The 23,832-nt window shown below is 42.1% G+C and overlaps 1 protein-coding gene across 6 annotated transcripts in view; it reads left to right on the top strand.

Annotated features, from left to right (window-relative positions):
- LOC146682222 (diacylglycerol kinase zeta-like) overlaps window positions 1-22,530 on the top strand; it is a 99,637-nt gene extending 77,107 nt beyond the window's left edge. For all 6 annotated transcript variants that reach the window (XM_085449282.1, XM_085449281.1, XM_085449278.1 and 3 more), the window contains 11 exons: window positions 2,088-2,154; window positions 3,865-3,905; window positions 4,000-4,142; window positions 11,853-11,942; window positions 12,993-13,049; window positions 15,759-15,808; window positions 18,243-18,283; window positions 18,529-18,649; window positions 18,947-18,983; window positions 19,327-19,426; window positions 22,078-22,530. In XM_085449282.1, coding sequence (XP_085305408.1) covers window positions 2,088-2,154; window positions 3,865-3,905; window positions 4,000-4,142; window positions 11,853-11,942; window positions 12,993-13,049; window positions 15,759-15,808; window positions 18,243-18,283; window positions 18,529-18,649; window positions 18,947-18,983; window positions 19,327-19,426; window positions 22,078-22,194 — 864 coding nt within the window. In that variant the 3' untranslated portion in view covers window positions 22,195-22,530. The remainder of the gene's footprint in view (window positions 1-2,087; window positions 2,155-3,864; window positions 3,906-3,999; window positions 4,143-11,852; window positions 11,943-12,992; window positions 13,050-15,758; window positions 15,809-18,242; window positions 18,284-18,528; window positions 18,650-18,946; window positions 18,984-19,326; window positions 19,427-22,077) is intronic.
- Window positions 22,531-23,832: the final 1,302 nt, after the last annotated feature.

Raw genomic sequence — 23,832 nt, 5'->3', positions numbered from 1 at the left:
AAAACACAGCAAAGGATTTCCTGTGGGGTTGAGTCGTTTGTTTGAGAAGTCAGACAAAGTCAGCCAGAACTGATGGTGTGTTTTTAGTCAGTGAAAAATAATGATCGATTCTGCTGTTTCACTCATAATCCGGTGTATCTGTGGGACAGACGCAGGCTTTGGTCTGGAGATCTTAGGTGTCTGACTGTGTTGTACGGGGGCAGGAGTTCACAGATACCAGGCTCAGACCATTTACTTCTCTGTAAACAGAGAACAAGCGTTCAAACTTCAGTCTACAGCTAACAGGGAAACTGAGCATGGAGGCAGGAATCTCAGTAATGTGCTGTCTGTGTTTTGATCTAGTTAAAAAGTCCTGCTGCTGCATTCTAAACTAATTGGAGACTGGATGTAAAAAAGGCTGCGCCATATCAACATACAAAAAGTTGCAGTAATGAGGCTGTATAAAGAAGTGCAACTTTCTTCTTGTCACAAGTTTTTGACATTATGACTCGAGAAGATAATGTGAGTGGATGTGTACGGGACACATCCAGGGCCTGCTGTATCGCACCTGCTCACAGGGAACAGCGATTACGTCTGCTTTATCCTGATGCGACGTTTGTTGTTTGCAAACTGAAATCTATTTTTATGACTAAAACTAAACTGGTTTGCTTTGTAGAGGATTTTGTATTTTTATTGTACGTTGTTTGCTGTAGGATGTGAGGATTAAACCTGTCACAGCTCTTTATTTTTTAAATTGCCAAAGACAATTTAAAGGTCTTCAGTAGGCAGGATGTGCCCACTCAGTAAAGGCTCATTAAAAAGACAACCTGCTGTTGCAGAGACACCTTACAACTAAAGCTGGATGTGAAGTGAAAAGTAAGCTACAACTTCTTGAATGCATGTCCATCCATGGGACTCGGCCCTAATGTGCGATGACATCATTCATCTTATCTTAATGACCTTGTAGTACCATATCACCCTATTAGAGCACTTCGCTCTCGCTCTGCAGGCCTACTTGTTGTTCCTAGAGTATTTAAAAGTAGAATGGGAGGCAGAGCCTTCAGTTTTCAGGCCCCTCTTCTGTGGAACCAGCTTCCAGTTTGGATTCGGGAGACAGACACTATCTCTACTTTCAAGATTAGGCTTCAAACTTTCCTTTTTGCTAAAGCATATAGTTAGGGCTGGACCAGGTGACCCTGAATCCTCCCTTAGTTATGCTGCAATAGACGTAGGCTGCCGGGGATTCCCATGATGCTATGGGAGTTTCTACTTCACTCACTATGTGTTAACAGACCTCTCTGCAGTGAATAATACTTGTTATTAACCTCTGTCTCTCTTCCACAGCATGTCTTTATCCTGTCCTCCTTCTCTCACGCCAACCAATCACAGCAGATGGCCCCGCCCCTCCCTGAGCCTGGTTCTGCCGGAGGTTTCTTCCTGTTAAAAGGGAGTTTTTCCTTCCCACTGTTGCCATAGTGCTTGCTCATAGGGGGTCATATGATTGTTGGGTTTTTCTCTCTGTGTGTTATTGTAGGGTCGACCTTACAGTATAAAGCACCTCGAGGCGACTGTTGTTGTGATTTGGCGCTGTATAAATAAAACTGAATTGAATGATGTATTGATGGTCAGGTGTGATAGTCCCTGAGTGTTTTGTTGGTGCATGTTTCTGTTCATGTATATTGTGTTAGTCTTTATTAAATCTAAATAGCTAACAGTCAGACCTGATGAGGGTCAGTAATCTACTTTAATCTACTTTAAATGTGAATGCAGCTTGTTAGGTCTCGCAGGTGTTTCTCCAGATTCAACAGTAGGAGAATGTGTAAAAATGACTCTATTTATTCATTTTAAAACCAAATCCCAACAATGTTGTGATGTCTGGTAATCGTGTTATATTTTCATGGCTTTATATGTGGCCCGAAACAGATATTCATCATGCAGTAAATTTGGAGGAGATTATTTGCAACGACTACTTTTGAGCTGAACAAGAAGCCATGACTGCTTGAAAAACAAGACTCAGTATTACCAGAGGATCTCGTCCTCGCGTCGGCTCAGCTTCTGTTTACTCTCTCGTCCACTGACCTGTAATCAGGTGTCTGTTTGTCATTCAGGAGGAGGCAGCCAAGCCGAAGAATCTTTGCTCACAGAGATTGTCTCCAAAGTGGTGTTTCCTCGACTGTAAGTATTACTTAATAATAGTAGTTTTTACCTTTATGCTAATCATTACCCAGTATGATGATATTATGGTGACATCCTGTTTCATGAGTATGACTTATACATAAATACTCTTATCAACACTCATCTTGCCTGTTTGAAATGGCAGTTACCAGTTCAGTTTTGATCAGCTGCCTGTTGGTCTTTAATTAACTTAATGAAGCTCAGATCAGTCATGCATGTTTTTGCTGCTATGGATGTGTCATATAATGAATGCATGCATTCATAAGCATAATGGCAGAGGAATCATGTTTATAGTCATTTACAAATGTTGCAGATTAAGTTTACTGTCTTCTGTTCTAAGGCAGTGATGAAGTCACATTACTGGTGGTTTTTTGTGTTCCACTGGGAGAAATGGACAAACACACAACTTGTTACATTTTGAGTGCCCCTTTTCAATCTTGTGCAAGCAATACCAGATCTCTCGCACCACATGTTGCTGTGAAATGTGTATCTGATTGTAAGAACGCAGTCAGTGACCTACAATCAAGATCTGTACTCTGCTTTTGTTTTGTGTAGATTTCAAATGTTCAAATTGTTAGAAAATCGTATCGTAGGTCCATGCAGCATTATCACAGGCAGTGTGAGCAGGACAAATGCTGACACAGTTCTCTAATGTAAACAGGTTTCTGTGTTAGCACTTCCTCAAAATAACATAAAACATAGTCCCATCAGATCCTGGGTTTTGGAGAATGTCATGAATATTTATCTCTCAGAGCAACTTGCCAAAAATATCATAGAGAAAGACCAGGCTTCCTACACAATGCTAAATGTGCATGCACATTAACACAACCCCCCCCACACACACACACACACCTCTGCCTGGGTTGTGTCCTGTTGGCATTGAGCAGAAAACTGGATTTAAAAAGATGCAGCATCTACCTGACAGAGAGATAAGGAGGATGTGTTTGAGGAGGGCGCATGTGATCAGTGCTACTTCTGCTCTAACCCAACAGAGGATTTACACACATGGCTGATATGTTTAAGTGCTTTTGAAAAACTACATTGTTTGTTTGTACTTTTCACATTTGTTTGTTATTAAGTTATTTCACTGTATGACTGTATTCATGACATCAAAGAATTTCATCAGTTCTTCCTATATTAGACTATATTTCCTCCACCAGCTGCTCAGATGGACAAACTGCACAGAATCTGGCTTTAGAATAACATTCCTAGAATGGTGTGAAAGGAGTTGTGTTACCAGCTGCTGGGCTGTGCTGGACCACGAATTAAACTGGTCCATGTTCATTATAATGATGCAGAACAAAGGTGAACTCGGTGCAATGGGACAAAAATGCAGTCTGGTTAGAAAGTCATTGTTGCATCACAGTAGTCATTGATTTGGTCTTCACAAAATGAATGCGAGTTCCCTATTACACTGAAATAAAATACAATTATTTTATGGTGTAAGAAACAACAGTTTCTCACCCTGTGGGGGCAGCGTCTCATCTTGTTACTCTGCAGGCTATTGGTTTCCCACAGTAATTGGCACAGGAGGTGGGAGCTAGCATATGTACAGATTAACAATGTTCAAAGTTATTTGCTGACCTGAACCTTAATGACCGCCTGCAGCAATCTGCTTTAAATGAGCTGAGTTTGAGACATGCTTACAGGAATAGTAATTTTCCCACGTTGTCTTTATTTGGCTAAAACCGTCTTTTTGTGTCTCCTCAGCCACGACAGCCGATCGTTTCTACAGGATCGACCGAGCACAGGTAAGGTTTCACCACCTGTGTTCTAGTTTTTAGTCATTTTCACTCCGTGACCTTAATGATGCCTTCTCGTTTGATTCTTTGCTAAAACCTTCAGGAACATCTCAACTACGTATCAGAAATCTCCCAGGAAGAGATCTTCATCCTGGACCCTGAACTTGTTGTCATGACAACTGTAGGCACCTCCCCCTCAGCCATGGCCGACCTGGTTAACCCCGCCCCTAGCCCAGTAAACAGCAGGTAAATCAGTTGTGACTAAGCTGAATTTTCATTAAACATTTTTTCTTTGTTCCATTCATTGCAGTGAGGAGAAGGAAAAGCGTGGCCTTACTTTGACTCCTTGAAGTAATCAATAAATCAATAGAAATAGTCTGCCAATTACAGTTACTTACAACCAAAATTTACATGAGAAAAGTATTAATTATTCTTCCTTTGATAATTTTCTTATTACAGCCTTTTAAATAATTCTGTGGCGAATTCTGTAGTTGGACAACAACCACGACAGTCCATAAATATAGATGTTTACAATGATACCATGCGGCTGAAATGCAGCCACCTGGGCTCGAGTCCGACCTACGTGCTCTGGCTGTGAGTCTCCCCCACTCACTCTCTGTAAAAGTTAAATAACCAACAAGAAACCCTCTATTATTATACACAAAATAAGCTGATTCCAAGAGTCATCTCGTATTGCTGTCAAACGAAATACTCTGTAGGGCCTATTTCATGACCTAAAAGCTTCTCCAGGGACAACACTTCTAGTCAGAGCTCCACTGATGCTTTAGTCTACACTGCTGCTTCCTCCTCCGACTCACCTTCATGCTCTGTTCCCAGGTAAAGACGCACATTAAACACAAATGCGTCCTTAATGTGTGTCTGTTGCTCTCACCCTGCTTCTATGTTTCTGGTTCTAAAAAATGAAACAAAACAAGGAAGCCAATGTTGTGGTCCAGTAATGAAAGTCAGTCTGTTGTTTCAAAGACTAAAGCAGTGGGCCAGGCCAGACCTGGGGAAAAAGTATAGATTGATGTCAAAAACCTGGGTCCTTTTTAAAGTTTTAATTATTATTTTATTTCATAATTTTAGTTAAATATATAAAAATGTAGATTTGGGGGATTGGAAGTTCCTAGTTCAGTGTGGCGCTTTGTGTTTTAGTGCCTATAAAATCTAATCGTGCATAAATGGATGAGTTCAGTTTCTTTTCCTACTGAGAAAATCTGTCATCATTATGTTAGCTTGTGTTTGCATATGTTTGTGTCTGTGGCTCTTGAGATCTGTAGACAACACGTTTGTATTCTACTCGTATTTTCATATTATTAACCATGTACCATAGACTCGTGAAGGTTAATTCCTTACCTTCAGCTGTCTGTTGATGCTCCATAAACAATTCTCGTGAGGCAAAATGAGAAGAGGGTAAGCAGATTATGAGTGAGAGGATCAAGAATTTCTGGGGAGAAAACTGGTTTTATTCAATATTTTCTTACAGTAAAGAAATCCCATGAAAAGAACCAAGCCAAAGATGTGTTTTCATCTTCCTGACATCTCTGTGTTTGCCTGTGGCACTCGGCTTCATTGGTTTGATCTAAGGATGAAAATCTTGAAAAACATTCCTCAAATACAGCACCAGTGAAAGGTTTCAGCACATCTATTTATTATAAGACTTTCCACTGTTTTTTCCTCATGTTTTGCATTATAGAGTAAAAAGATCAAAACATGAAAATCCTCAAACTTTGTAGTTCACTCATCCATCTGTCACTCACCTGAGTTCAGATCACCCTGCCAGCCCGGGGGGGCAACAAAGTGTTCCCAAGCAAGGTAACAAAGGTAATCTCCCCAGTGTGTCTGGGACCTGCAAGAGGCCTCTTCCTTGTAGGACATGGTCAGCATACACAAGGCATCCTAATCAGATCCTCAAACCATCACAACCTTCTCCTTTCAGTGTAGAGGAGTAGCAGCTCTACTCTCCATCCTACCACTAAGAGCCCAGACACTTTTTGGAGGAAGCTCATTTCTACCCAGACACACACTACCCAGAGCTTGTAAGGGTAGGAAAGCTGAAAGTAGTTGCTTGGTTGATGGTACTTCTTGGTCACGCAGGTCTTACAGAGGCAGAGGTGGGATTATTGCTCGTTTTCCTGTTGAGGTACAAAGCAGAAACCACATGGCATGTTATGTCTCTTTAAGATGTTGGTTAAGTGCTGTCTTGAATTCTGAATATGTCAGTGAGAAAGACTCCCAAATCCATCCTACCTCCAGCTCCATGTTTTACACCATTTCAAATTAGTGTTCATCAGAACAAAGTCGAAGTTTCTAATGGTCTAACTTCCATCCCTTTTAATGGAATTTAAGCAGTTCTGGTCTTCCTATTGGTCTTCCTTAAATGTGTTTTTTTTGCACTTAGAATAGAACAGAATAGAATAGCTCTTTATTGTCATTGTACATGTACAGTAAAATTATGGGTGCTCCACACCAACTGTGCAGTAATAAAATATGAATAGTAGGACATCAAGAAAATTATATACAAATAGAAAGAGTAGAAAAAATATACAAAATAAGAGAGAAGCACAAATAGAGAGCAGGTTGCAAAGTGCTGGGGAGTAGTGTAAAGGACTCTGTCTGAGTAGAGTCGGTGTGAGTGGCCTGAGTGATGAAGGTTACCCAGTCTCCGATTGGTGGCTGCGCAGCCTTCTTGTTCTCAATTGTGACCCCTGCATACCAAACACTGAGGAGTGGTAGAAACCCAGTAGCAGCCTCTGGTCCCAGTTACTCTTCCTCATGACACAGAGGAAGTGCTGCAACTGCTGGGTCTTCTTTACCAGAGTTTATGGTGTTGTGGCTCCAAATGAGATGAGCGGAGATTTAGGTGTCCAGAACCTGAAGGTGGAGCCCGATTCCACTCGTTCTCCCTCTAATGGGAGGGTAGTGGACCTGTCTCTGCCTCCTGAACTTCATGTTGAGTTCTTTTGCTTTAAGCTCGTTCAGTTTCAGGTTATTTTCTGAGCAGCAGTGGGACAAGTTCTCTACCTCCGCCCTGTAGGCTGTCTAATCTCCGTCAGACATGAGTGTAACCACGGAGGTGTTGTCGACATACGTTTGATGACGTTGGGTGGGTGGTGTACAGTCATGTGTGGACAGGCTGTACAGTAGGAGGCTTAGAAGGCAGCCCTGTAGAGATCCGGTGCTGAGTCACAGTAGAGTGGCGAGGTGGTGGCCGAGTCTGACTGATCGGGGCAGTTTAGTGGTGATGGCATCTTCCATGGACCGTTTTTGCTCAGTAAGCAAACCGGTTGACACCATCCACTCAAAACACTTGATGACTTGATGTGAGGGCTGTAGGTCTGTAGTCATTGACGGTGTATATTTCAGTCTTTTGAATGGGAATGATGGTGGAGGCCTTCAGACAGGTGGGAACAGTGGCATGAGTCAGAGGCTGAACAGCCTGGTAAGGATACCTGCCAGTTGATCCGCACAGGCTTTGTCCACAGTCGCTGGGATGCCGTCAAGGTCAGCAGCTCTCCTGGGGTTGAACTCTCTCCAGCCATTTTTGTTCTTGCCGCGTCGCTTGTGTTGCGGGTATCTGGTGATAATTTTCACATCACATCCTGTTTCACAAGACACAATCTTTGTGGCACATCGGGTGGTCGTGCAGCTCTGTACTTTTTTTAAGATGGCGAGCTGTGCCGCGACTGTCGCAGCTGGGTTGAAAACATGAGTCTACGATCGTGCCGTTTTTTTACCGCCATTTATATGATAATCAACTTCTTTGGTCTCAAACTGAGCAAAGAAGTTGTTGAGCTCCTCTGCTAGTGTGAGGCTACTGTTGGAGCCATGGCCTTTGAAGTTCTTGAGGATGCCTCTCCAAACCTGGCTGTGGTTGTTGTGTATGAGGAAGCCCTCTAACCATGAAATTCATCAGATTGTGCTGAAATACAGTGCTTGTAAATGGTCATCATCATGAAGTAACTTGACACCTAGTGCAAGACTGTGGCTTTATGAAGTGTTTCTAATGTTTTTAGACAACAGAAGAGTGTTGGAACCGTGTTGGGTTGACTCTGAAGGATTGGTTGCTCTTTAAAGGAAAAGATTATTTCAAATGAAACTTAATTTATATCTCAAATTAAAATGTATAAATATAATTACTGGAGTCACTTAACAAAGAAACAAACTGCTAATGAATAATAAATAATTAACCAGTTTACTGAATACTGGAATGCTTTAACCCTTTCGTGCTGCCTGTTTCACTGGTCTGAACTAAGCTTCATTGGCTAAACAACAGAGATGTCTGAGATGTCCTTGCATGCAGATTCATTTGAGGCATCTGTGACAGCCACATCTGTGGTTAGTATCTCAGATATTTATTATTTCAGTTACAGCAACTATAACCAGTTAAAGCCAGCTGACAGTAGATGAATCCATATCTAGGGCTTTAAAACACTTAGACTCCTAACAATTGCCACAAACAACACAATGTTTTGTAGAGCACTGTGGGCGTAATTGCATTTGCTATCACTCCAAAATCCAAATAACTAATTTTATAAATGTCTAGCCATCAAATATAATATGATGCTCACTCTCAGACTATTATCCATTCTCTACAGAGCAGTGCACTTGTCATGTTTTTCTGCTCATCAAGTGTTGCACAAATACACATCAGTATGTTTAGAACACTTATTATTATTATTATTATTATTATTATTATACAAGCATGTATTGCAATGTTTCTTTCATCATCTTTTCACTAGTTTCACACCCACTGTATGTTTTTACAGTCTTTGCACAGATTACATCAGTTTTGTGTAGCACAGTGTGCAAACTGGTACAGTGGGTCGTCACTTCACACAAGGTGGTCCTGGGTTTGACGCCAGGCTGCTTCTCCTCTGTGTGGAGTTTGCATGTTCTTCCCGGGTAGTTCAGCTTCCTCCCTGGGACCCTGTGACAGCTGTGACTGGCTTCAGCTCTGCTGCGACTCTGTACTGGATGAAAGGAAGGAAAATGCCTGTAAAATGACTTTTGCCATTTGTCTAAGTAGGCCTGGGATTTGTGGCCTATTACTTCCTGTTACCAGTTCCTCTGATGGCCATGATGTATCAAAAAAGCTTTTTTGGCATTTTACCCCAGCGGTATAGAAACAGCCAAGAAATGTGGGGAGGGTTAGCAGGGGCGGCCTGGCAAGGGATTCGCCCGGGGATTCATTTAGTTCTTGTGGTATGCACTCTAAGCACTTTAGGTTTTCACTCATTTTTATCCTGGATTGACATTCTCGTCCGTACAGTATCATAAATGCCACAAAAATGCAGCTAAAGCAGCATGAGCTCCCATGAAGCTTCTCATAATTAGTTAGTTAATAAAGAACTGATTTCATTACTAATGTTAGTTTTAACAAACTGTTAGAAGGCAGCTTAGAGCCTGAATTCTATTTCTTGTCTTTTGTGTGATCTGATGTGTCCCAGTCACAAACTATGACCATCAAGTAACAAATGTTACAAAAAATGTTACAAAAAACCTGTTTACTGTTTCTCCTGGCAGCTGAGCGGCTGTGGCCATGTGAGCTACAAACTGTGAACACACATTTGCATGTGGAACAGAAAGAGGCAGTAAATAAAGTAACAGGTACAACATGAGTATAAGCATAGCAACACAACCTGCTGATCCTGACAGTAAATCCCTTTGGCTGTGTGTGTGTGTGTGAGTGTTGGCGGGTTGATTTGCAATGCTGAGTGCACCGAGTGGGAGGATGAGGAGGAGAGATGAGATCGAGGGGCAGAGTGAGGGAGAGAGAGGTTCAGGAGGAAGATAGTCAGGAAAACAGTGGATGGAGAGAGAAACGTAATGCATGTCAGAGCACTCCAGAGTCGCACCAATCTACTGTATTTAGACACACACACACACACGCAGCGCACACACACACACACACACACACACACACACACACACACACACACACACACACACACACGCGCAACACACACACACACACACACACACACGCAGCACACACACACACACACACACACACACACACACACACACACACACACACGCAGCACAGCGGTTTGCCCACGCAGGGCCAGAGGTGAGCGTTATTCCTCCCACTACAATTACTTTTCTCTGTTCTATTTCTCTCCGTTCCCCTGTCTCTCTGGCAAACACACTGAAGGACACCTACACACAAAACATTTAGTTTTTTAAATGAATTCTGACCTGAAAGCTTCACTTGGCATCAAGACTGACATAATCAGGAGCTCAAGAATTGGAAATCTTTGGAAAATTGGAGTCTGTTTTGTGGGAAAAACTTAAAACCGTTGTAAGAAAGTTTCTATTTTGTGTAGACTGACACAGACACAAAGATGATGCTGAGCTTAACAACATAAACAAAGACAGCTGAGCAGTACAAATCCTTGACTTTAGTCTCTGTTTTGTGCTGGGAGCAGCAGCTTTGGAGCTGTGGCTGCTACACAAGACATTTCACCTAAATGACCAAAACTTATATATGCAGCTGTTGATCACACATACAGAAGATTCTGCTGACATAGATTTTTACTTTGCAGTATCATCCATGATCAGATGTTATTGTGTTTGGTAGGTTCAAGCAGGGTACACAGTGTAGTAACCAGCTGGTTAACCTCAGACAAACCTAAAGCTTCTTTATCCTGGTGAGATGAGTCAGCCTTTTATTCTGTTAGAAAAACAGAAACACAATGGCGAAAACGAAGACGTGGAAAACTCTGCATGCAAACGTAAAACAGACAGAGGACTTAAATACACTGAAGGGTAATGAGGGAAGTGGAAACACAGCTGACACACATGAACATGACGCCACAGGGGGAGCAAAACTAAACACACTGAACATGGACCACAGGCAACATAATGGGATGTAGACATGACAACACACGCTTGACAACATGGAACACACAGACATGAAACATGTGACAGACTGGGGAGACATGAAACACAAGAGACACATGAGAACAGTCCATAGAGGACAAGACAGACTGCACAGACAAAGACTCAAAACTAAAGGGAGCTTGATGATAACTAAAAATAACACAACAACTCAACATATCCAAATGTAACCTGATGAAGAAGCAAACCATCAGGAATCTGCTGCATCAATGAACAGTCAGTTAAGTCCTCTTACTCACACTTCTGTGCTTAAACTGATTCCTGCTTGGATGCCACTGATGGATACCGTGCCATCATACTGGTGTTAACAGTGAGGTAGAGTAAAAACAATGTTAACACATCACAACAATGTGTTTTTAAGGCAGGCTGAGAGTTTGTGCAGATACAGCAACATGATGCTGCTCCCACCTCAGAGAACTGGTATTACACAGATGACCACAAAGGTTTGCTTTTCAGGAAAATGGGAACAATGGTAGAGCAACCACATCAGCGCTGGGATAAAGCACTATGTGTGCTCTCTATTTTCTCTTGGTGCCATAGATTTGGGACTTTGTGAGACTCCCTCGGCTGCTACCAGTTTCATATGTTTTGAAAATTCAGAGAATTTCACATAGCGGCTGTTTCTTCTTGCTTTGCCCTAAGCTTGTCCTACTTTCACAGCCCTTAAAATGCTTTATACTTCCTTCCTCTGTTCTCTACCCATGCCTTTACCTCAATCATGCTCATTATCACACCGTTTACTTCTTTAACCACACCGACCAAGACGCTGCAGACAGGCTGAAGATGTTTTGTTCCTCATAACGTCCCTGTGAATCTCAGATCTGTCTGAAACACGTCTCTCTGTAAAGTCATGACTGGTTCATCATTTCTCTCTCTGTGTCAAATATTCACAGGGATGTTGTTGAGATCTCACATGCAGGTGTTTTCATGCATACGTGAAGCTTCAGAGCTCAGTGGATCTGTGAACTGTGCCTCTTTCTTCTGTCCAGGCAACATGAAGTCCTGGCTGCATGCTCACTCTACCTTTGTTTCCTTTGTGTTCTGCTGTAGTTCTTCCCCAAGGCAGCACATGAACAGTGACAGCACAGAAGCAGAAGTTTTGATGCACAACAAAGAACCTGTGACCAGCAAACTCAGCCGGTTAGTGACTCTTAAATATGCACCGTGTTTTTTACGTGTTTGGTGTCGCAGCTCTCGTCTGTTTGGCTTCCAGCCTGCAGCTTGCTGGGTTATATTTTTAACAGTGTCTCTCTCCAGAACTAGAGATGAGGGATAGTCAGGTTAATGACCACAGAGGAATCAGTGAGAAAGAGGAGGAGGGTCTAAGCAGTCTAAGACCCTTCAGCTCTGTGGCTCTTTTTATCCTCTTAAAGTTGTTTTTCTATCGATCTGGCCATGTGTTGTGTTACTGCACAGCAGAACAGCGTGGATGGTAATGTAACTGTTGAAGCTAACCGTTGGAGGTCTAAGTCATCATCAGTGATAACCCCAAACAAATCCTAACCCTAAGTTTTGACTTGGAAAATAAATAAATCTTTCTGGTTCGTGTCGGTGAATATTTTCCTCGTCCACCGACTGCCAAGACATGAAAGAACAACTGACCTATTCTGCTAGCAGCAGGTTGGGTTTATCACTGATGCTGACGTCAACCCTCAGACGTTGTGAAGCCCTGTTGGTGCATCCAGCCAACGATGCCGAGATAAACACAGACTGATCTTGAAGATAACAGCGATGATGATCAGAGTATATGGATGTATAAATGTCTGTATCGTCTCCTCAGCTTAACCAAACTTTGTCTGTGTGATGATGTTTGTGCAAAGAATACAAACATCTATATTTTTTTTAATGATTTATTATAACTTCCACATGTTTGGATTTCTGCATGTATTATGTTCAGTTCATCATCTCGAAGTCTTGAAAATGTAATTTTCTTCTAAGCTTTTGTCAATAATAAAAGAATAAACACATATACCCATGTAAAAAATAAATATGTAATAAAAATTCAAACTACTAACAAGATGCTTGAAATGAAGGAACGCGATCAGCAAACACCATTACTCCAAATATAAAACATAAAATGCACACACATCGAAGCCGGCCGTATAGCTTTAACAGTGTTCATCTATTTACAGCAAAGAGTATTGATTTGACTATTTAGCATCAGTGAAACCTTTTAAATGTATTCTGCAGAGCGGGCTGTATCCATCGTTCCAACACAACAGCTGCGGATACCAACCAAAGGCAAAAGTAAGTATGCTTAAAAACACTTTTAAACCACTTCATCAGTACACAATACCTCTACACAAACAGTTTTTTCTACCTTTCGTCAGGCTGTGAACGCCTCATAGCACACTGACTCCTTGGTTAGGACCAGATTAGCTTGGTATTAAATGATTTTATATAATTGATGTTGAAACCAAGCCTCCCGAGTGTGTGTGTGTGTGTGTGATGCTGTCCACAAATACACTTTATTCAGTTCAGGTCACTTTTATTTGTATAGCGCCAAATCAGAACAACTCTGAGATCAATAATACAGACAAACCCTGTCGGTCATATACAGGATATCTCTGTGTCTCTGAAGCCTGCCTCCTTTATCTTTATATACGTTAGAAACTGTGAGCGATGCATTTACAGTTTCTCATGTATATGTATGAGGCAGGTTTCTGATTTGGTAGCTCGGTCACAAATGGCTGTCCTCCTCTAACCCTCATGTAACTCTACTTAAGCTGCACTAGGAGACATGATGGGCACTCAGGAGTGTGATGTGATTTGAGGAAGACTGTTCTTGACGGTGTGATGTGAGTTAATGTTTTGCTAATAGTTTTCATCCATTAATGATGAAACCAGTCAGTTTGAGTCAAGTCACATATCTCTGCTCATTAAAACATAATAGTACTCATTAAAGCGACAAAGTAACGTGCTCATTAAAACGTTTTTGCACTGAGTAATGAGTACAAGTGGTTTTGCACCCTAAACAGCTGTGTGAGAGATCACTTGCTGTACTTGTGATCTTAGGCTATAGTCTCTGTTTACACAGCACACTGGCTCTCAGTCTGGGAAAAAAAACATTTTTGTACACGCACAAATTTGCAGTAGAGCAGTTTATTTCTGGATGAGGAAGTATAAAAAGTCTTTCCTAACAGACTGGTGTAACATGTGTGGCATCAGTTGAAAAACATAAATTCAACTAGAAAAAGTTGCATTTCCTGCGAAAATGCAGTGTGAATGCCTCGTAGTGGAATCTGCTGGAAACAGCAGAAGTAAAACTATGTGCTGAGAGGAGGTGAAGAAACTGAAAATTCTGCAGGTGAAGAAGCAGAAATTTGTACTGAAAAGAGGTGAAAAAGTTAAACTGTCTGCTGGAAGGAAATGTTGCCATGAGCGGGATTCGAACCCGGGCCTCCTGGTGTCACAGCTACTCATCTCACTGAGCCAAACTGGTTCTCAGGTAACTGATAACAGGTGAAGAAACTGAAAATTCTGCTGAAAACAGTTTAAAAAAAAGTTGAAGAAATTGTTGCCATAAGCGGGATTCGAACCCGGGCCTCCCGCTCTGAGAACGGCTGCTCATCTCACTGAGCTAAAACACGGCTCAGCCCGGCAAGCCAAACTAGTGATCACACTGATAATATGGTCCTATTCAGCAAAATGGGCCAGAAAATGGCACAAAAAGTATAACAGTTATGAGCACCAAAAGATATAGCAGGAATTAGCGGAAGGAGAAGAACAGTTTAAAGTTTGAATGGTGAAAATCGGCTGAAAACTGAGGGAGGAGTTAACCAGCAAAGGTCCGAGCAGCTAGAATAAGGTAGAAGAAAGAGAAACAGGATCTCAATAGTGTGAATGAGTTTGTTATTGGACTCCATTTTTAGACATTTCTTGTTAAGTCAGGTTTGGGAATCAGGCGTCATCACTGACACGACGCTGGCTGGTTCTACCCTGAGCGCAGTCTCCAGCGCCATCCAGCTGTGTCACCTGCCAAAGGCCCTGTAACATACTGAAGGATGCTTCACCCTGCGAAGACAATGGGCGCGGTTATATCACATTCCTGCTTTGATGCTGCCTCTGGAGCTGATCCCACACAAAGCACTGCTTGCATCATACGACAGTTCCAGCAGAAGTGGAAGTAGAGGGTTTCAAAAGTGTCCCAGAAATAACATGGGGTTATTTTTGAATTAAAGATACATGAAGCTGCACAGAGCAGGTGAGGAGACGGAGGGATGGCATGTAGAGTCTGCTCAAACTTCACAGAGACTGAACGTTTACTCTGGAAACACTGCCGGCTTGAACTGACCCACCCAATCTGTTCTTTGTTATAATTTATCCTTATTTTTTCATATTCATATGTACTGAAAGTGTTAAACACCAAACGGCAGCAACAAGATTCCTTCACTTTCTGCCAAAACCTCGATTTTGATTTCACTGAAAACAATGAAATTACGATGGAATATCCAGGCCAGCTGATCGCTCTCCACAAAGAGCTAACAAAGCAACTGAACTGTTTTCAGACAAAGGTTTCAAGGTTGCATTAAAGCAGATATAACCCATCCCCTGCTCTCTGACAGATGATTATTGGCATGCAGCCTATTCATACCTGACTGAGCAGTAACATTCAGACTGGAGGCAGAAACCAGAACGCTGCTGCTAGTCTGGCTGCAGTCTGTGTATTTGTAGGCAGTCCGAGTCAGGCCGTGATTGTTTGGAGACACTTTTGCCTCTGACCAGGCGACTTGTGCAGTCATCTTGTGATGGTTGCATGCTCAGACTCTTGGTAATGAAATTGTTGCCATAACTACTTGAATCACCGAATCCAAAAAGATTCAGTGCAGCCACTGATGTTTCCTGGCTGAAAGCAGGTTGCTGTGCTGTTTTTACTACAGTGTGACTGAACCATGAAAGCACACAGTAGTTATTTTGAACAGGTGATCATCGTGTTTGCTGTCATTGTTTCTCCAGATGGGAAAAGAGCCAAAAGATGAGCGAAACAGAAAAGGAGAGAGAAAAAGGTAATGCACACACACAGTATCGAGGGCTTAACTTGTAGGACCTGACTGAATGATGTCTGATTCCTTCACTCAAACATTTCGCTCCACACAGAGCTGAACGTGTACCTGACAAGTCTGTGTGAAAGACAGAGAAGAGACTCAAAAAGACTCTTTTCTTCTCTGACACATTTCCTCCGACTCGCTCTGCCTGCACTCGTTCTAGCATGCTGGGAGTCGTGGCTTCCTCTTCTGTCAGCACCTCTGTGCTTGTGTTTCTTTGGGATGTTGCATGTTTTCACTTGGCAGCAGGTTTGTGTGTTAGATGAATACGACCCAGTTGTTGCTGTCAGTTATTAAAGATAAGATAAGATAAGATAACCTTTATTAGTCCCATCATTAATAACAATAATAACTGCTAATACAGGAGTGTTATTCATGAAAAATGCCAGTTGAGAGTGAGCTGCTGCATAGGGACACATTCATATTTCCACTGGTCACGTGTTTTAAAATGGACTGATTCTTATTCTGCACTCAGAGCTTTATACAACACGCCACATTCAGCCACACAAGCACCGTCTTCTACGCTTTAAGTGCTTCTAGCTAACATTCACACACTGTGGATGGACGCATCACAGAGGGGGGTCGTGCTCATGCAGACTGAGGGAGCCAGGGATCGAACCACCAACCTTCTAATCGACCTCCTGACCTACAGCTACGCCGCTACACCTACTGAATTGCCAGAAATTTGGATATCATGTATCCCATTGTTTGTGGTATTTTTACATCAACCATATGCTCAGCATCTGCTTCAGAAAAAACAGAGGCAACAAAAGTCTGTACAAATTGTGTAGTTCCAAAAACACCTGAAGAAGAATGTCACACTGACAAAAGGTCAGGAAGAGGATTTCCTGTAAAAAGACTGGACAACAAATAAAAATAGGGAGGGATTACTCACGTTCAGTAATGAAAAAATAATGCATCCCAACAGTTATTCTACAAATAAGTTCTCTTTCATGAGCCACAGCGAACCATGTGATTAAAAGGAATGATGTTGTGGGGTTAGCAACGCTTCCACATCCAACCCTCTGTCGCTGTTCATAGTTCAGCCAGGAAGACAAAAATCCATTTACTGTAAACAAAGGCAGGAAATCCCAGCATCTTCACCAGGAAGAGTGTGACTCTGCTCTGCAGTCTGACGATTCCAAATTTGTCACAACTCCTCTGTGATTAAGAGGAATCCAGCAAACATGTCCCAGCGTTTTACTCTGAAATGAACACATTTAGTTTAATGTGATGCAAAACAGTAACCATCAGTGAATGTGACTCTATGGCTGCTGCAGACTGTAAAACACTAGCCTCAGTTTCAGGTGCAGCACTGTGTGCGTGACTGCGAGTGGATGTTCAACATGTGAGGCTCGGCTTTGTCCTGTTGTCGTTCCGTTTGTTTTAATGAAATGTGACTCCAGGCTTCCTTTCTTGCGTACATGCATACATCTGCTTTCATCCACACGCACACACGCAGCTCCCATAAGGGTCAGACAGGCTGACTGCATCAAACTGAAGAGTTCAATGGACCAAGTGACGTGTGCGAGTGTTTGTGTGTTTGTGTGTCCTCTTTCTACCTTTTCTCCTCTCTTGTGTCGTAAGACTGAATCTTATTTTCTCTGGTTTACTTAATTCTTTCCCTCGGCTAAATTCATTTAATTCACAGTGTGTGTTTGGTTTTGTTGTGTGTGTGCGACTGTGTGTGTGTTGTTTTTGATTTGTCTTACAGCTACAAACGCTCTTAGAGGTTTTTGAAGTCTGCTCGCTTTCTCTCCCCCTCCTTTCACTCACTCTTTGCACCCCTCTCTCTCTTTCTGTCTCACTCTCTCACACACACACACACACACACACACACACACACACACACACTAAGCCTAACATAACTGGATTAGGACTCAGCTACTAAAGAGAGAGGGAGTGAAAGCAAGTATTGAGGTCAACCTAATAAACATTCATCTCATATCTCGGCTTAGACAGACACACACCAACCAACTGTTTCACCCAGTAACAACTCTGAACAGTTTTCATGGGGATGTTCAATATAATGATGATCCTTTGTGGCGTTATCTAATCACTCAGCTACTGCACTGTAGCCACAGAGTGGCTGATCCCTGTTTGCTTCATAATTTCCATTAGAACAGAAAATGCCAGCTATCACTACAAACATGACTCAGTAAATATACCAATTATCCATGTAATAAAATAATTATTGTGTCACAGCACTGAAGCTGTTGTTTGTGATGCTGCTCAGGTGTTTCTAATATTCTGACCCTCGTGGATGTAATTTACTGCCCGTACATGTTTTTTGTACGGACACGATGATACGATGTTTGGTTGTTTATGCAGATGCTTTCTGTAGCGTGACAATGAAGCTGTGATTTTGTGTTTGCGTTCTCTCTCTGTCTCGTAGAAATGTTAATGGATTGTGTGAAGAACAAGGACTTGAAGAAGGTAAGTACTGATAAGTGCTTGCAGATTTATTTATTAGTCCGTAGCTAACTTAAGGAAGTTGCATGGAAACACGTTCCTCTGAGACACCTCTCTCACACCTTTCGCATCCTTTCCATGTGTTAACAGCTAACAGTAGGATTAACATCTCACTGTGATGCATTTAGACTTTAATTACAAATTTAGTTTGTCATCGTGTTAAAAAAGCCTTTCTGTTAACGTTTATCTCGCCTGTATATCACCTGCAGCTGCAGGAGCTGCACCTGAGGGGAGCAGACCTCACGGTCCTGGACCAGTCAGGGTGGAGCTTGCTACACCATGCTGTTAGTACAGGAAGCAAGGACATGGTGCGCTACATCCTTGACAATGGTAACAGAAAAGCATCGAGTGGAGATGAAGATCTAGTATTTACAGTAATGAAAAACATGCTGGTGCAGTTCTGTCAGGCTGTGGCAGAGCTCCATCCATCCATCCATCCATCCGTCCGTCCGTCTTTTTCTATTTGTCAAGTCGGTGGGATCAGCTCACAGCGCTATGACTGTGAAAATACTGCCACCACTGTTGCTAATAATGAGATGATACTGCAAACTGAAGGTTAAAAAACCAGTTTGCATAGTTGGATGAACCCCGTGTCTCTACAGTCACTCCTCCTTCTCTGTTTTCCAGCACCAAGTGAGCTGATTGATGTCACTGAAAAGCTACAGTGAGTATGTGAAACATTTAGATGTTACAGTAGGAACAAATAACTTGAGGCGATTTGTTTTGGGCTGCATGTTAACACTAGTCTTAGAATAATAACGAGGTTTGTGTGTTCTCTATCTGCAATGAAGTGACTGTATTCAAGCTTTGATGATGATGCCAATGAGCTCTGGTCTCTTTCTGTTGCCTGGCATTCCAACAAGTGTAGAAAACATTAAAGAGAATAAACATAAAAGCCAAACAGAATCAGCTGGGTGCCTCTTCATCAGCTGTGTTTCACTCCCAGCATACATGAAATACAGCTCGCTCTCTTCTTTTCTCTCTGGTGCTGCATCGTGGACCACCAGTGGGGAAACGGTTCTTCATCAGGCTGCGTCGCTGTGTCACAGGACTATCTGTCATTATCTGGTGGAAGCAGGAGCCTCACTCATGAAAACAGATCTGCTGGTAGGTTCAGTAGCATTTACAGTTCTCCACGACTCTGTTAAACAAAAAGGAAACGCCCTCCTTCTTTGTCAGTGTCAAATTGCTTTTTATACTTGCAGACGGACTCCTGATTCATGTGGCTCACAATGACAGAACTACATACAAACAGTATTTCTGCCCTCGTTACTGGATATACTGAGTATCACCGATGCTGGCTGCAAAATGGAGATGTCCAAAAGTTACTTGACGATGTTTCAGTCACAGAGATAAAATTAGTGGGTTGTAGATTTTCCCATAAAGACGTATACTGGCACAGTCTGCTCTTCTGGGTAAATAAGTGACTCACCCCTCTCTTAAGCTTTAGGCATGACTAAAGCTTAAGAGAGGTCGGGTGATGCAAGAAGACGGTGCTGAAGCACACAGGTGAATGTACAACGAAGTGGTTTAAAGGGAAGAAAACTGCATGTTGTGACCAATCTGTGCAGAAATCCTTTCAAAGCTTCACACACATTTTGTTCCATTTTGTCTTTCTCAGCCCCGGAGTACGTCGAGTCTTCTTTACTTTAATCGTTTCAGCGAAGGAGCACAATCCACACAGCTAGAATTTGCCTTTTCAGAGAATAAAGCACCAACACAAATGTGTAGTGAACAACACGTATGTGGAGAACATGTGTCGGAAACACTCGCTCAGGAAGCATTTCAGAGGGGAGCTGATGAACGACTGCACGTTTTGGTGAATGCAGTGCAAAAATGGCACTATTGCAGTGGCTTTAGCACATGTTTGTGTTCTGGTCTCAAATGTTTCTCTTTTAGTTTTTCTATGGAGGTTTTAACTGCATAGGAAAAGCTCTTAACTCACTGGACTCAGCAATGACCTAGATACTGAGGGGAGGAGAGGGGGGAGGAAACAAGAGAAGTTTTAACATTCACCATAAAGTACTTTGTTTCATCTTAAAACGTCTCTGCACTTGGACTCTCTCCCGCTTGGCTCTGGCTCTTCCTGGAGCGTAAACCCTACCCATGGCTCGACCACTGTTATGGTTGTGGTTAGGACTGGGCGGTGCATCGAGTTTTTAAATATATCGATATCTTTTTATATGAGATGTGACAATATTGTTTATGTCGATGTAGTCTGTTACGTTATAATTATACTTGTGGAGCTGCAAGTTTGCCTCTTTCGTCCACTTTTGTCTCCACGCTGCGTTACTCTGCCTCTCCCCCCCCATCGCTTCACCTGCAGGCAGCGACAGGACGGACACGGCAGCTATCACAGAGGAGCTGCTCGGCAAACAGAAAACATTTGAAGATTATTATTTTAGTGCTGCAGTGCTACTCTAAAATGACGTTAACGCCGTAACTGCATTAACCCGACAAATCTCCGTTAACGAGTTACCGCAGGTCGCCCGTGCGTGGGGCTGCACGGCCGTGCAGGTAGCACTACCAGTATTTTCACCATTTACAACAGCAACAAAAGTGCAAAATGAAGAGTGTGTGAAACAAGCTGCATCCCAGACCGTCTCCCAGCATCCTGCCCCGAAACAAACCACCTTACAAAACTCGTATACCGTATTTTTCGGACTATAACCTCACACTAAAATCCTTTCATTTTCTCAAAAATCATCAGTGCGCCTTATGCATGAGTTCTGGTTGTGCTTACTGACCGCAAACTGATTTTATGTACACGGCGCTCAGCAATCTGTCAAAAATGTTTTGGTACGACTTTGCTACGAAGCTGCAGCGCTTGATGGATTGTTGGAGCATTACAGCTACCGTAGTCAGGAGCGGAGTGATACGTACTGTGCTTCAGCGTAATGTTACCGTACTGTGTGCGTATAAGGGCCACAAATGGCAGCTGTAAGAGACACGGTTACAAAGAGGGTTTCAAACTCCAGGCTGTCAGTCACGCAGTAGAACAGCAGCTCATTACACTCGGCGTCTGTTAGTTTACATTTTGACTGCACGATTGTGATGTTTTTGTTGTGCACAAAAACAACATAGTTTTATTTTATTTATGGAGCATTATTATTTAACAAATGCTGATCATTTATATAAGTTTTGCACGTACATCTGCGCTGCATGTTAATAAAACTGCCTATGTGAGATCTGGGACACAGCTTTGACTAAACTCTCGTTTTGTTCGTACTTTATGGTTTTAAATAAATATTGAGATATATATCGTATATCCAGCTAAAGATCGAGATATGAATTTGGGCCATATCGCCCAGCCCTAGTTGCGGTCATATTTTTTACCATATATTGTAATTAAGTAAATAGATTTATGTCCCAACAACATGAATACGACACAAATGAAGCACCCACACTGTAAAGCAGCTTCTATCCTCAGTTCTTTGGTTTTCAGTGCACTGCCGAGTCTTGATTGGTGAGCTGGTTGCTCTGTGTTGGGCCGCCTCCGACACAGGGAAGCAAATGAGAAACGTTCCTAAAAAGCTTCGTTTTCTGCGTTTATATTTCTTTGTATGCAATGCAACATTTCAGAAACTGGGAGGAACCTGTACAGTGAAGGCAGCATTACTGAGCAGCATTAAACACACAGTTTTGTTTGTTTGTTTTGATCATGTAAACAGTTTAATGCAAACCAAGTTTAGTGGGCTAACACAAAGCTCTTTGTCATGCAAAAATATTCATTTTTGAGTGTAATGTCTCTTTTTCAGGGTGATACTCCTAAGAACAGGGCGGAGAAGGCTGAAGATGCTGAACTGGCAGCGTACCTGGAGAACAGACAGCATTACCAGATGATACAGAGAGAGGATCAGGAGACGGCTGTCTAAGATATTGGAACTCTCCTTGAACTGGACATGGATGAAGGTTTTTTCTCCTTCCTCATATTGACCAGACACAACGTGTTTAATGCCTTTGTGCGAGCTGAACTGGACACAGGTTCCAGTTTACTGCTGACAGCCCTCAAAAACAGGTGGAGAGTGAAGCTGTGCCAAACGTGGTTTAAATAGCAGGGCTGGCGTTAACTGCGGTGAAGCGACGCACATTTTCAGAAGTTTATTAAGTCGTTTTGATATTTTGATGTTAAATAGCTTAGTAAGAATAATAATATTGATTTAGAAATTTTGTGAAATTCTCTGACTTGGAACATCAGTTTGGGGGATTGCGGGGTGGGTGGGGCTTTGAAGAGTCATGTTCATATGGTAATGATTTACTTTATTTCTTATGATTATTAAATACACAACAAACACAAAACCTAAAACTGTCAGAAGCTACAGACACTGTATGTGTATAGATCACACAGGATGCAGACTGATGATTAAAAAGTTAAATGTCCTGCTGATGCGTTCAAGGCCAAAGTTCTTTGTAGTAAAATACACATGTGACTAATAAACATCCGAATCACTAGCTGGATAAAAACCACACACACTTTGTAGACGCGTATTGTGACCTGATGTTAACAGGATACAAAGCATGAAGAAATTAAACATTTTCCAGTGTCGAATTCTTTCATTTTTTTAAAATTCATTTGGATTTGAATATTGAAAGACACAGAAAACTTTTACATCTACCAAATTCACAGATGTGTGTTAGGACGGCACGTTCAACATGTCCAACATCCTCCGCTTTAACATTTATTGAATGTCCAACAAGGACACTGAGAGCAGAGCAGCCTCGGCCTCGCAGGGCTGGATACTGGTGAAAAGAAGAGTTGGTCAAAACCACAAGTGTTCATCCTCTTGGGACCATGAATACCTCCAGTTCATTTTATCAAGGTTATTGGCGTCATCAGTATAAATGCTGTTAGATTAATACTTGAACTAAGCCTTAAAATATTTTCCAGTTCTGTGCTTTTGTTTCATAAATGATGGTGATATGTTCATTTATAGCCACAAAACTCAAACTGGTGGCACTACCCTCGTGATTCCTCTTGAATAATTTCAGCACAAATAACCACACGTATTGAATGGACGTAACAGTGGATTGGCAGACGCATGCTGCTGCTGTAGTAGGTGGCACAGGAAGTGCTGTGCGTGTCGCAGACGTCAGTACCCCAACAGAACCTGCAGGAAACCACCAATGAGTCGAGTCTTTACTGGAGACGCAGTCCTTTCCAGGTTTAACGCGCAGAACTGATGTGTGTTGTTTGCACATTGTCACCACTGCTGTGATCGTGGTTTGGTAGAACACACAACACTGACTGTTATTATAAGACATGGATCATAAGGCCCTAAATATTCAACACATCTAGAATTAAAGCCTTCACGTCTTTGATCATTCCTGTTAATAAAGTTGATTCACCACAAGCATGTCTGCCAAAACCATTGACTGAAAAAACTGTGATTAGAGTGGTTTTTCATTCAGTGACTGTGGGGGAGGTGTTATATTAAAGTATAATAATGTCAAATTAGATCAAATCGATTTAAGTTAAACAAATCTAATTAGATATAACAGATGGAGCAATTAAG

The sequence above is a fragment of the Copadichromis virginalis genome, linkage group LG23 (genome assembly GCF_057382275.1).
Source record: "Copadichromis virginalis isolate Kocher_CV1m ecotype Utaka linkage group LG23, C_Virginalis_male_GT1.1, whole genome shotgun sequence".
NCBI classification, from domain to species: Eukaryota; Metazoa; Chordata; class Actinopteri; order Cichliformes; family Cichlidae; genus Copadichromis; species Copadichromis virginalis.
Note: the sequence above shows the minus strand (reverse complement) of the source record. Positions and strands in the feature narration are given on the sequence as shown.